This window comes from Prunus mume, linkage group LG4 (genome assembly GCF_029339155.1).
Source record: "Prunus mume cultivar Tortuosa linkage group LG4, ASM2933915v1, whole genome shotgun sequence".
In the NCBI taxonomy this organism is placed as follows: Eukaryota; Viridiplantae; Streptophyta; class Magnoliopsida; order Rosales; family Rosaceae; genus Prunus; species Prunus mume.
In genome coordinates this window covers 13,108,742-13,122,427 of record NC_142701.1, presented here as the reverse complement: position 1 = coordinate 13,122,427, position 13,686 = coordinate 13,108,742, and the positions used below count along the sequence as shown (strand labels likewise).

Below are 13,686 nucleotides of genomic sequence, written 5' to 3'. Positions count from 1 at the left end.
ATTTCCCTGATTAAAAGAAGAAGGAAAAAAATCTAAATAGAGATGGAAGAGAAATTGATTAAATTAGAGTGGTATGTTTGTCTTTTCAAAACACCCTTTCGGTTTTAAAGATAATGATCATGGTCGTCATCGTGGTGGCCTCGGCTCCATCCACTTTGCTCTCCGCTGTGCGAAGTGCAGGAGAACAGTGCACGATGGGAGGTGATCCCTGAAGTCGTCCCAAAAGCACATTTGGGATCATACGCTACTGGAAGTTAAATTTAATAGTGGCTCCAGTATCTATCCACACTACTATCCTCGTCCACCTCAACGCAAAGGATGTATGAAACATCTCAGACCTATATATCAACTACTGATATGAAAACGTTTCGCCCAGTCTTTTAGACTTTTAAGAATTTTAACCAGTCAAGAAAGTTCGAGCATTCAAGAACGGCTCATGAGGCTATATTTCTTAGGTCTTATGTATTAATGAAAATGTTAGTTTTCAGAATTTCCCAAGATTTGCACAGGAAGAAATGTGAAATGTATTTCTGAAGGCTATAATTGATAGCTATAACCACGTATAAACCCTAAACTGCTATAAAAGTGAAATGCAACTTACATTGAAGAGGTTATGGCCACTTAATGGAGAAACACTTACCTGAAACGGGAATAAAACTATTTTGCTATCCTCTGCCAATCACGGTACGCAGCGCGTGATGACTTTTCTATGCGACAGTACGTAATTGGTTGGGGATAGCATTGTTTCATACAAGTTTTTCTGCACTTAGTGAGGCCTAGTTACCACTGTGTGGTAGAAAGAGCTGCATGGTGAGGGTAGCAAGAATGCATCTTACAAGTGCACAAATAGGACAGGATAACAACAATGTTATATACGCAAGAAAGTAATATTTGAATAGAAGTTGTAGCATTCTAACCAAATCTAAACCTTCCAATATTCACAACAATTATCTGAGGAAAAACATGGGTTAAATTCAAATTTATTCTCGCATACAATGGGGTATTATACTCTACATGAGCAAAATTACTTCCGAAATCTGAACCCTCGATCAACCCCTTTTATTTCAAAAAGCTATGCCAACTTTGAATTAAAAATGAACACTACAAAGTGAATTCCTCAGTTATACAATCATCCGAAGCCCAAGTTAAAGACTGAGAAGAACAGCAGGGTATCATTCAATTCCCTTGTCTTGACAAGCCACACAAGGGAAAAAATTATTTGAATTGAAGATCAAAAAGCCGTTTATTTAGAGCAACATCGACTCGGGGTTCTCAATGTAGCCTTTGAATGCTTTAAGCCATTCCGCACCGATTGCACCTAAACAAGAGCAAGCGGCATTAAGTTGTTATGTATTTCAGAGACATATACAGCTAGTCCTAATGATTTGAGATTTTCAATTCCAAGAATACATCAGATGGACATACCATCAATAACACGATGATCACAGCTTAGTGTTACAGACATGAAGGAAGCAAACTTGTATTGCTCGGGCCCAGAACTAGGTACAACCCTCTTCTCAGCTGCTCAGGGACAACACAGAATAAACATTAAAATAATTTTGGTCCAAAGAAGACATAATTAAGTTCCAAACTTACCTGATCCAACTGCAAGAATGCCTGATTGAGGAGGGTTAATGATGGCACAAAATTGCTTGATGCCAAATGGACCTCCCAAATTCGTTACTGTAAATGTGCCTCCCTTCAAAGAGTATAAAACAATTTTAGATCAAAACCACAAGGTTATTACCTGCAGACAATAAGGGACATAGAAATGTTACTAACCTCATAATCTTCTGGCTTTAAGCTATTCTCTCTGGCTTTTTGGGCCAGCTGCCTGACCTCCTCAGCTATGCTGGAGAGTCCCTTCTTGTTTGCATCCTACAAATTTTACAACGTACAATCAGGTAAACTGCCGTTATAACTAAGTATTCCCAACAGCACAGGACCAAGCCAATCACTCACCCTAACGACAGGCACAAAGAGTCCATTTTCTGTCTGCACTGCAACATTAATGTTCACATTGTGAAACCTGAGAATAGAAAACCGCAAAGTGTTATTTCAACTGTAATATGGCAACTTAATTAAGACTTTTGTATCTAAACTCACTGGCGGATGTGATCATCTGTCCATGAACTATTGCATTGAGGAACCTTTTGAAGAGCCAAAGCAGCAGCCTGCAGTAATAGTAGCATTGGAGTGAATATACGGTCATAAAGGTGTTATATACCTCCAGTATACTTGATTTTTTATTTGCTCTTACAATAAATTATAACTTATCTGGGTTCTAGTGATCTCTAGAACCCATCAGTCTCCCACTTCATATACCTTTTTTGATAGACTAGAAGCCACTCTAATGATCATGAAATTTCATTTCATCATTCTAGTGATCACAAGTACCCGTTATCTCATTCTGCATTCAAGCACCTCATAAATTCCATTGGTCTTACCATGGATGGAAATTTGTACCTCAAATGGGTTCTCAAAAAATTCAGTGAAGAAAAAATCGTGTACCTTAATTACGAGATCATTAACAGATAACCGCTTCCCACCTGATGCTTCTTGTAATGCATTGAGTTGGCCTCTCAAACTGCAGATAAAATAAGAGTTAAAATATTGCAAGATATGCAATTAGTACAATCTTTAAATTGTTCAGAAAATTATACTCACTCCATGAGTCTGTCAACACATGTATCTACAGTCAAATAATAATGAGGAATTGTTTGCTTTGATAATAATAATCTCGAAGCTGTGATCTGCAAAAATCAGACCAGATATAGCTTCAGAAAGAAAAAACTTCGAAGTAACAACAGAGATTAAACAATTAATAGATGAAAAGTCCTTTGAAACATGTAAGTGAAACAAACCAAGGAAACATGTCCAAAATTTTCAGAGACAGTACTTCAGGTACACCAAAGAAATAAATATAGCAGTGAGAAGGAATGGATAGAAACAATCTTGCCACAAGGAAAGGGCAAAAGCAAGAAAAAGAAACAAGAAGGAAATGTTATGGCCCTGATGAGGTTGGAGCCAAACACGATTCATGCAGTAGACCCCAGTAGTTAAGATCCAACTACAAGTACAAATCTCGACACATGAAACAAACAGAATATATTGGCCTAGATATCACATAAAAACGATTCCATGCATCCTCTCAAAACCATTAATTATGACATAAAATAAGTACAATAATTACTTCTAATATTACCTTCCGTATCTGAGAATGAGGGATATCGGTGTAATCTAATGCTAATGCAGCAGGTGCCCCGCCCTTAGCTTTGGGAGCTTCCTTCCCAAGGGAACCTACATAATTATGAGAAAACAAAAGAAAAATATCAAACACAGTTTTTAATCATCAGCTGGATTAGATTTTTCTTCACAAGAAAAATATGGTAGACAAAAGGTCTCAAGGACGAAATGAACCAAAAATAGATTAAAGTTAAAATAACAAAGAGTGACAAAAGTATTAATTATTAAACACGAGTCTTGGATAATACCCAAATACTCTTCAACATCAGCCTTCACAATGCTTCCATCAGGACCTGTTCCTTTGATACTTGATAGGGGCACCTAAAGCAACACAGAAGTAAGAATTGGCTCAATGACGGTAAGTGTTTCCTACCATCAAATGGTAATAACTCAGCCACAGGAGTTTATATGGCATACCTTGTGCTCTTCAGCCAATTTTCTGGCAAGAGGACTAGCAAATATGCGATCTCCAGAAGGGGCAGCTGCACTGGGCTTTGAAACCTTTGGCTCTGGAGAAGTAACTGGTTCTACAACCACCTCCTTTTTGGGAGGGGTAGGCTCAGGTGACGCTTCAGCTGGAGCAGCGCTGGCACCTGATGCTGATGGTGTATAATCTTTAAATTTTGCAATATCTTCCTCATCTTCAACAGTTATTGCAATCACCTATGTGCCAACACCATTAGCAAGTACTCACATTATGCCAAGATGTTTCTTTCTATTTAGTCTAATTTACTCCCATTGGAATGATGAAATAAACATCTACCCAAGATCCGTAACAGTTTAACTAAATCAATACCTCACCAACTTTGATTCCTTGGGTCCCATCTCCTCGTACAATCTTGGCAAGATAACCGTCTTCCATGCTTTCCATCTCCACTGTAGCTTTATCCTTAACACGTAAGTGGATATAAAGTACATGTCAGCTTTCCATCATGAAAAGAAGCACATAAAACTAACAATATGCAGATACGCAATCAACAGACTCAACAGTAAGTGGATGTAAAGTACAGGAACCTACAGTTTCAACTTCACAGAGCACTTCACCAGGAGAAACTTTATCGCCCTCTTTCTTCAACCACCTTGCAATATTACCCTGCATATCATAAAAGCATGACTTAGAAGGAAACAGTAAATTTTGGAAGGTATGACATTCCAATAAGCCTCAAAACAGTATGTACCTCAGACATAGTGGGTGAAAGAGAAGGCATTCCAAGTTCTTGGTGTGGAGGAAGGGCTGAAGGGTTTTGCACAGATGAGTTAGATGATCATATGACTCAAGATAACACTTTTGAGGATGACCAATTCAAAAGTACAAAATGAAAGAAGATCGCACTTCAAAAGGAGATGCATATCCCAAAAATAATCAAATAAAATATTCACAATAATCTCATAGTTTCACACAATTCCTTTTGGAATCCTGCTGTGCAATTATGCTGAACAAACTAGAAGATGAGAAATGCTGATCCATGCACACACGTGCATGCACTCACAATATGTTGAAATAAACTCACATTAAGAAAACTACTTCCCCATGCATTAAAGTAGCAGGGATCTTGAAAATATAATACATAAATCATTATTAGAAGATTAATGGCTAGTACCTACCCTCGAATCTTAAAAATATCCAAATAGAGTTATGGGAATAAAAAATTAACCAACACAACATAGCCAGTCATTGATGACAACAATACACTTTCTATTTCCATCATGACTAACCTAGAAATAGATGAGCTTGAGAAATCTCTGAACAGATAATAAATTATTAGTGCTCTATGCTAGAAACTTGTGTAGTTGAAACAGCTCTTATAAGGAACATGAAATGCATCATCATACTAGGAGATCCAAAAGCCAATGTTCACTCAAGGACACAAAAGTGCATAATAAAATTAGATAGATACAAAAGACCAGGATCATACCTGCATCGGATGAAAAGCCTCTCCTCAATTGCACCTGCATACTGATAAGGGGAAAAGCAGATGTATCAAATAAGAATTTTCCACACAGATACAAAGTAACAAAATCTAGGACAGCATACCATGAAAGCTGTTTGTTGGATTTTGAACCAGAAATTGAATTTCCTAGTTTCATTGTCGTTGAGACATCCCTGGTAAATGTAGCCGACAATGATTTCTACAAAACATGACATATGATGGTGTTATATAATTGATACAAAGTTCACTTCGTTAAAAATAAAAAATAAAATAGTCTGTGAAAAGATTAAGAATAAAAATAAATATAAAAAAAGATAAACGATTAAAACTTTTGCATCTATTGCCATATTAACATGATGGAAACTAGTTTAACTTACAGTGGTACTGCTGAAAGACCTATAAACTCTTGCTCTTTCTGAAGGCACATAACTGTGGCGATGGGCCTTCCGTATATCTGAGATAAAATTGACCTTGCTTAAATCAACTAAACAAAATTTCAGAAGCAATTTGAGAAATAATCCAAGTGGCTAGTTGCATCCAAATGACGCCAAATATCTTGTGTCGCACATTGTACAACAAGAAACCTTTAAAAAAACCTACTACCTGGACTCCAGCTTAAAGACAGCCATAGTAAACAAATGCAGTTAGGTCATCAGGTCAGCAAGTTATTACTTATTTCATTTTCACACGGAAAACAATAAATAAATAAATAACATAGGATCAGCTTCATCATATCATATCTACAAGATCACCTTATTTAATCTGCTTAATTCTAACCATCAGGTCTGAACAAACATATTCATGGTAACAATTTATCAGGATTAGCTACTTCTGTACTCATAAGCAAGATTAGCTTGAGAAATTGACAGGAAGAACTAGTTAACACTTGAAACAAATACATACATATACCACAAGAAAAAAAGGGGGCATTCCATTTCACTTACCAATAGATGGTTGAGCATCATGAGAAAAAAAACGAACCAAGAGGGCCTGCTCTTGCCGTAGTAAGTTGGGAGCATTCCTTAACTGCAGTGCACACAAATATTGTACAAAATTACGTCTTAAAAACCATAAGTTACATAGATTAATACTTGAAACATACCTAAATCAATGATATAAAGCACCTACAAACAGAAAAACAGAACAATAAAAACAAGAGCAATACATTTTATATAATTGCCTATCTTAATTCGGCAATGTTAGCTAGTAAACACTATTTGGTTAATTGGGCAATGTTAGCTCGTAAACACTATTTGGTCATGGTAACTACAAACAAAAATAGAAAAACTTGTATCAACAACCAACACCGAAAAACTAGACTTCAAAAAGCATGATACTCTGCCTACAATTCCAAAACTAGTGAAATTCAAATTAATGACACCCTGGACATAGTATAGCTAAATTACCCATTTGAGAGAATTCAGTCTGGAAGTAACACTACCTACCTCCATCTATATAAACACACGCCCAGCCTCAAAAAACGAAGAAACAAAGGCCATATAAAGGAAATATCTACAGAAGACAGTCCCTACTTTCTACCAAATTTCGAGTTACTCAAAAAGAATGAAAAGGTATGCTGAAGTATAAACAGTATCCTCCAATTACTACCAAGTTAGAGAATTTAAGTCTTCGAGTGAATTAAAATCACTATAATCAATCTAAAACGAGGCTGAGATTCAAGATTTGTGAAACTAAAACAGTAAAAACACAGTGCCTGGCGACAAACCCATTAACACAATAAGCTTTAAATTGAGAATCTCAATGCCTGAATAAAAACCAATCGCTAAAACTCTGAAAATTATCAACAAAAGGCAAAAAGTGAAAAAATAAATAAAATTTTCATGAGAGAAATGGTGAAATTGAAGCTCACCTTTTTCGAGTGGTGGATGATATGAGATGCGTAAGACATTTTTCTGGTACCAAACCGATCAAATAAAAAGTACCCAGAAAAAAAAAACAGTGAAGCAGGGGTGTTAGGGTTCGATGATCGAACCAGATCGCACTGACTTTGTAAAATATATATAGGTTTTTGTGAATTATATTTGTGCGCTGGAGAGACACTGAAATGGAGGAGGAGATGCAAAGAGAGAGTTTTTGGGCTGGGCTTTGTTTATTTGTTTGTTAGATGAGTAGGCGCCCGCCTTTCTGGAATTACCTAACTTTGTTTAAGCTTACAAAACTCACCCCCTCACTTGAGTAGGTGTGGCTGCTGTACTTCACGAGCCGTCAAATTTTTACAGCTGAAATGGTCCTTTTTTTTTTTGGGGCCATAGTCTAGCAAAAAGAAAAATAAAAACATGATATCTTTCTTGGGTTTAAAACCGACCTCTAGTCGGGCTCTGTGCAGGATGTTCGTTCTTTAATAAATATTGAGTTGTCTATATGACATCGATAATGTGTCGATATGACATCGATAATGTGTCGATATCATTGTCGTTAACAAAACATATCAACATGTTATCGCTACATTGATACGCATATCGACAATATGGTCTTTTAACATGATATCTACACATAGAATTTCTATTTAAACAACTCTAAAAACAAATTTTAAAGGCCAAAAGTATAACTTGACCTTTTTTCCTAATGATTTTATTCACAATCAAAAGTTTATTCTCCATGCTATAGGGATGTTTGGTTGCATGAAGGAATGAAATGGAAATGACTAACGAGAGTGAAATAGAAATTATATAACTTGGTTCTAAATTGGAATCAAATCTAGGCTCAAGTTTCTAGTTCAGATTTTTGTCCCAAAATCCATGTCGAATTTAGGGTTTAGATCTCGTTTCATCGAAAAATTAGTTTGTTTCTAGGGTTCTTGGTTTGGCATGTTAATTCAAGTTCAATTTCAGAACTTAAATTTAGATTCATATGCCAGCAGTCTTGGCTCCTTGTCAAGATATGAGTTTTGGAAGTTGAAATATTTTAAAGTAAAGTGAATTGTATGAATGAAATGCGCACTCCCTACTCTAGTTTGAAATGCCATTTCTAGTGTATTGGAGGAAGGAGAATGAGCATCATCAAGTTATATATTTGAACCAAATAATGGAGTGGCCTTCAGATTTTGCATAAAACTATAGTTTTTTTTTTAAATTTCTTTTTAGGGATAATTTTAAAATTTAAGCTAAGCTCTCACTTACTTTATTTCAATGAGAATAAAACATTTAAAATAATCACAAGCAGCAATAAATCCAAGTAAACAATTGCAAGCATTGTCAACCATTTGTTTAAGCTCCTCATGTTAGACCTTCATAGCTTCAGAGAGCCCAAATCCATTTCTTTGACCAAACCAACAAACCTTCCACACTCGTGAGAAGTTTATTTATTTATTTATTTTAATTTTAAATATAATTTTTATTGGGGGCCATTTGAATTTATAAAGAATTATTGGGCCGCAAAATATAATTTTGCGAGTCTGGGCCCATCGAGACATCGATCTTCCAACATGGGCTTTATCCAAATAAACGGAAGGACACGGGAAGCGGGAGAGAGACAGATGTCGTCCTCTTCCCTCGAAAACTGTTTAAGAGAGAGAGAGAGAGGGCTTTAGACAGAGAACGGAGAGAAAAAGCTTTGAGGGGGGAAAAGAAACAGAAAGCTTTGAGGGGGAGAGAGAGAGAGAGAGAGAGAAAGCTTTGAAGGGGTAGAGAGAGAGAAGGAACTTATAATGGGAAACCAAAAGCAAAAATGGACGGCGGAGGAGGAAGAAGGCCTACTGGCCGGAGTTGCAAAGCACGGCCCGGGCAAGTGGAAGAACATTCTCAAAGATCCCGAATTTTCCTCTGTCCTAATACACCGCTCCAATATCGACCTCAAGGTTCCCCCCTATTTACATATATTGCCACTTACTTCCCTCTTTCCCTCTGTTTTAGTTTTTGTTTGTGTTGCTAAGTTTTAAAATTAATAAATAAATAAATAAATAAATAATTTGGTTTTTTGAAAGCTGAATTGGTGGTGGTTGAACTGTTAGACAGATAGATAATTAATTCAAGTTCTGAGAAATATGTAATTTCCTGCTCAGAAAACAGAGGGAAAGAAACCCTAGGTTTGGTTTTGTTGTCCAATGTGCATTTGGTTATGGTTGTATTGGCTGCTGCTGTAAAGCTTCATGGAATTGAATTAGCCCATAAAATGTGACTCTCTTTGGTCTTTTCTTTTGTTTTTAACATATGATGGTTTTCAAATGCTGTTTACTTGTCTCATTTTTGCTGTTTGGTCCCTTGTTTTGTTTTGTTTTGTTTTTTTGTTTTTCGAAAGAAAAAAAGCTGTTTACTTGTCTCATTTTTGCTCTTGTATCAGGATAAGTGGAGGAACTTGAGTGTTAGTACTTCTGGACATGGTTCTAAGGACAGACAAAGGGGTACAAAGGTAAAAAATAGTGTGGCTGCCCAGCACCTTGTTCAGAACTCTGCTCCTATTGCTTCAGTTCGTCCCAATGCATCTCCTGCTTCAGCTCCTCCCAATTCATCTCCCGCTTCAGTTCGTCCCAGTGCATCTCCTGCTTCAGTTTGTCCCAATGCATCTCCTGACGCCATGATGGACGATGCGGTTAATAGCGCACCAGAATTGAAAAGTGCTTCACAGTGCGTGTTTTTCTGATCCTTATGTTGTCAGTCCATAGAAACTGTGTTTCATATTTCTGGTTGATACTGCTTTTTTTTAGACCGCGTTTTAAATAAACATGATGTTTGTGACTCTGTTTAAATTGTAGTTGAAAGTCTAGAAATGTATGGTATGTCTTATAAAACATTTTAGATTATAGGTGCCAAAGATGGAGGGATATATTCCTGAATCCCAACATGCTGCTGAGAAGAGCTCTTTCAATTTTCCTCTTTTTCAGACAACTTGAATTAAGAATTGAAATAAATTTGCTTCTCTTGGACTGGGTTGAAACACAGTTTCAAGGGGCATTATGATTAGAGATCTTTGAAAATGTCAAAGCTGTCTAAATTTTTTAAACTAGATAGAGCCAGTGTTGACCTTTTGTGTATTATGATACAGTACGGTAGGAGGAAATTAGCTATTTACTACAGATCCAGCATGTTTGTATGATATAGATGCAATCGTGCAACCTCTATTGTTATAGAAATTGAAATTTAGTTTGTTCGTTAGTTTGATTGTTCCATTATTTATCACAAGTTAAAACTGTGCTATTTACTGTCTTAACCATTCTAAAAAATTTCTTTTTTTTTAAGAGTTGATAGCCACACTTGTTATGTAATTCTTCTGCCTTATGGATAGGTTTTTGTTTGAGGTATCTTCAAGGTACTTGATCCATTCTTTATTTATTTTATTTTTTTAAACTATGTTCAACAGGTACGATCCAATGATTTTCCAGGCCCTTTCAACGATGAAAGATATGAATGGATCTGATTTAGGTGCCATTCTTAACTTTATTGAGGTCAGAAAGAGGTCTTTTGTTATGTGTTATTAAAAATATCTTATCAAATCCATTTATTCTGAAAAAGCTGTATTACCTTATGGAATATTTGTAGCTTAGTTTGGGAATGCTGCTGCTGAAATGTAAAGGAATTATGATGAGAAGAATCCTGCATTGCATGAATCTTTTCAACTCATCATATATTCAAAATTAAAATTTTGTTGCATGAATCAAAGACTCGAGCAGTGTAAGGTTGGGAAGGTATATGTTAGTTTCATTCACCTTCCATGGGGTTACCAGTTGACTTGATATTTCTTTATCTGAGCAGCAGAATGGCACAGTTACTGACACCTTGCCTCTCACTTGTATTTTTGAGTTAGCAATTAATCTCTAGCTGTCTTTTTAAATTTCTTCTTAGTACAAGAAAGATGGTGACTGTCTTGATACACATACTGCAGCAAAGGCATGAGGTACCTGTACCACTAAATTTCAGAAGGTTATTGGGTCCAAGGTTGAGAAGGCTTGTTTCACAAGGAAAACTGGAAAAGGTTTATGGTTTTTTAGTACTTCTATTTTCTTTCTAACATTTCTCTACGTTGCTATGTTGAGTGCTTCTGTCCTGTCAAAATTTTGTTATCAATTATACGACACTCTTGTGATGCTTAAACATTCTGAGATTTCCCTTCCTCCTAAATGTAGGTGCAAAATGGCTACAAGTTAAAAAAAGATGCAACATTTGGAACAAAAACACCTACACCTACGCGAAATCAAAGGGATGTTAGGCCCCGGAAATTGCAGAATTCTGGGTCAATGACATTTACTGAAACAGTGCAGGATGCAGCTGAAACTGCTGCCCATAAACTTGCAGACGCTGAAGACAAATCCTTTGTGGCTTCTGTAGCAATGAAGGAAGCAGACAGGATTTCAAAGATGACAGAAGATAACGAGTCAATTTTACAGCTAATTGAAGAGATTTATGAACGATGTAATGCTGGAAACACATATGCTTACTTTAGTCATTGTTAGTCTTTCCATTATCTTGATGCGTCTTACCTTCATAACATTTGTTTCAATCTTACAGGTTCACATGGTGAAGTTGTCGCCTTGGCATAGGTCATCAACTGTAAGTCTGAATAGTGGATTCCTTGTAACTTATCCGTATGTAAATTCGTTGATCCAATCACACAGTTTAAGCTCTTTCCTTTTCATGAAAATGCATTAGTATGCGGTTATACTAGAAGTCAATTCCATTTGGATGGTGTTTTGAGTGTTCCTGGATTCAACCTGCAGCTATCTGCTTGTAAGATGTTTTCCTAGGTGTTTATGTCTGTCTTGTGTACTCTAGCTGCTCGATGTCTAGGGTTGGTTCAATGTTACATTCCCATTAGGAACTGGGAAGATACTGTGGACATGGTTTAATGAGGGCTTTTTAGCAATCCCTTTCAATCTAGTTGACGATATCAAAACAATAGGCAGAGGCTCATTTCCGATTTAGGGGGTGTCTTCAATTGGGATTTTAAAAAACTATTTAGGGATAAAAGAGTCTAGTGGATTTATGCAGAATATAATGACTTATAGGATTTTATTTATGGATTTCTATAATCAAGATTTTTTAACTTATGGATTTTAAAAGATTTATATCATAGGATTTATAAGATTTGAAAGGACCACATGGATTTAACTATCCATCATCATCCCTATTTAGAGTTAGCCTCTTGTTCATGGCATAACTACACCTCTCCACTCTTGAGGTCCACCATGACTTGGATTAAGCAATCGCAAGTGATAAAATCCATTATGCAGAACTATAATCACAACCATGATGGAGCACATTGTGCTCTGTTAGGGCACAGCTGCCATGTCACCCACCATTTATAGATGTCCTGTTAACCTATTTGTAGGAAAATTAATGAGAGAAGATGTCCACAACACAGTATGTGAGTTCCTGAGTAATGCATGTGATTTGTTTGGCACTTCTATATATACATGCAGTGATGCCAATTTTACCTAAAAAGAGACAAATATGAACTGGCAAAGTGACAGATCAAAAGGCTCTCAAACATGTTGTAATCAACTATAAAAGTTCCTTGAATTTAACTTTATTATTATTAGATTTTCATTATTCTAAATAAAGGATTGTCCATCTAATGATTTCATATTGTTCTTCGTCCTAGCGAGCTAGCTAACAGTCCAAGTTATCAGCGAGCTTACCGTCGAGGAGTTGGTGGGCGGCTCAATGCAGCAACTGCTGCTGCTGCTCAAAATGGGGAAGCTCCTTGGAGTTTCCCGTCAGGTGGTGGGCAGCTCCACGCAGCAACTGCTGCTGCTGCACAAAATGGGGAAGCTCTTTGGAGTTTCCCATCGAACAGGTGGTGGGCGGCTCCAAGGGGTTGCACAACAGCCCACCTTGCCTAGCAGGGACCTTATAAATAGATTCTTCCACACAACTCAAGTGTAATGAATCACATTAGGAATCAATTTAGGTGAAAGACCTATCACCAATAACAGCTTCACCTTGCGTTTTCTTTGCTTACAAAACTACCAAGTTGCTCCATTTGCCAGCTTTCATGAGAAGGAACATGTTCATGGAAAGGAGTGCATTGCTGCCAAAAACACATTGTGGATTTATTTATTTTTTTGTTTTATTAATATCCAGAGACATTTCTTCTATTTAACCAAGCAAGCCCGTTCATCAACATGAAGAAAAGAAAAGTCAGGTTATTATTATTCCTCCATCTTCACCACAAGTTCTTTGGCTTTTGGAGCAGAGACAACTATATGCCGAGCACATGGGTTGATGAAATCTTCAACGCCAGCAGAGAAAAAAATCTCACACAAAAAATATGATGGTTTAGGGTGTGGTTTGAGATAGGGTTTGGTAACTCTTCTTTAAAATTCCTAATAGTCTTAATGGAATACCACAAGACTTGTTTATATTATTTAAAAGTCTTAATTGAATAACACAAGATTTATTTATCTCAAAATTGTCTTTTAAGATCGTGTTTAGTTGTGAGAATTAAATCGGAAATGAAACTTATAAGGATAGGAACATCACTAAACAAGCTGCTTTTGTTGATGGAGTGACAATTATCCAGGGCGTGACGGGTGGGCATTTTAACCAATCAAATC

The 13,686-nt window shown here is 36.5% G+C and overlaps 2 protein-coding genes across 2 annotated transcripts; one reads left to right on the top strand and one right to left on the bottom strand.

The window, feature by feature from the left end:
- Window positions 1-890: 890 nt before the first annotated feature.
- Window positions 891-7,345, bottom strand: LOC103327668 (dihydrolipoyllysine-residue acetyltransferase component 3 of pyruvate dehydrogenase complex, mitochondrial). Its single transcript, XM_008230028.3, has 19 exons — window positions 7,048-7,345; window positions 6,122-6,203; window positions 5,555-5,631; window positions 5,282-5,376; window positions 5,163-5,203; window positions 4,425-4,480; window positions 4,265-4,339; window positions 4,043-4,135; window positions 3,664-3,909; window positions 3,495-3,567; window positions 3,206-3,300; window positions 2,668-2,753; window positions 2,512-2,587; window positions 2,107-2,174; window positions 1,963-2,029; window positions 1,783-1,878; window positions 1,597-1,699; window positions 1,426-1,521; window positions 891-1,318 (listed from the first exon to the last, which is right to left on the bottom strand). Exons 1-19 carry the CDS (start codon window positions 7,084-7,086, stop codon window positions 1,248-1,250), a joined length of 1,635 nt encoding a protein of 544 aa, XP_008228250.2. The 5' UTR covers window positions 7,087-7,345; the 3' UTR covers window positions 891-1,247.
- Window positions 7,346-8,665: 1,320 nt separating this feature from the next.
- LOC103327669 (telomere repeat-binding factor 4-like) lies at window positions 8,666-13,232 on the top strand. Its single transcript, XM_008230030.3, has 7 exons — window positions 8,666-8,994; window positions 9,477-9,760; window positions 10,494-10,578; window positions 11,016-11,105; window positions 11,257-11,542; window positions 11,639-11,680; window positions 12,732-13,232. Exons 1-6 carry the CDS (start codon window positions 8,845-8,847, stop codon window positions 11,668-11,670), a joined length of 927 nt encoding a protein of 308 aa, XP_008228252.2. The 5' UTR covers window positions 8,666-8,844; the 3' UTR covers window positions 11,671-11,680; window positions 12,732-13,232.
- The last annotated feature ends 454 nt before the right edge of the window (window positions 13,233-13,686 follow it).

Coding starts and splice junctions, on each gene's coding strand:
- LOC103327668 (XM_008230028.3), bottom strand. CDS start 7,086: ATGTCTTACGCATCTCATATCATCCACCACTCGAAAAAG. Junction 5,204..5,281: donor TCCAACAAACAGCTTTCATG/GTATGCTGTCCT, acceptor TCCCCTTATCAG/TATGCAGGTGCAATTGAGGA. Junction 2,175..2,511: donor TTAATGATCTCGTAATTAAG/GTACACGATTTT, acceptor CTATTACTGCAG/GCTGCTGCTTTGGCTCTTCA.
- LOC103327669 (XM_008230030.3), top strand. CDS start 8,845: ATGGGAAACCAAAAGCAAAAATGGACGGCGGAGGAGGAAGAAGGCCTA. Junction 8,995..9,476: donor GCTCCAATATCGACCTCAAG/GTTCCCCCCTAT, acceptor CTCTTGTATCAG/GATAAGTGGAGGAACTTGAG. Junction 11,543..11,638: donor TGAAGAGATTTATGAACGAT/GTAATGCTGGAA, acceptor TCAATCTTACAG/GTTCACATGGTGAAGTTGTC.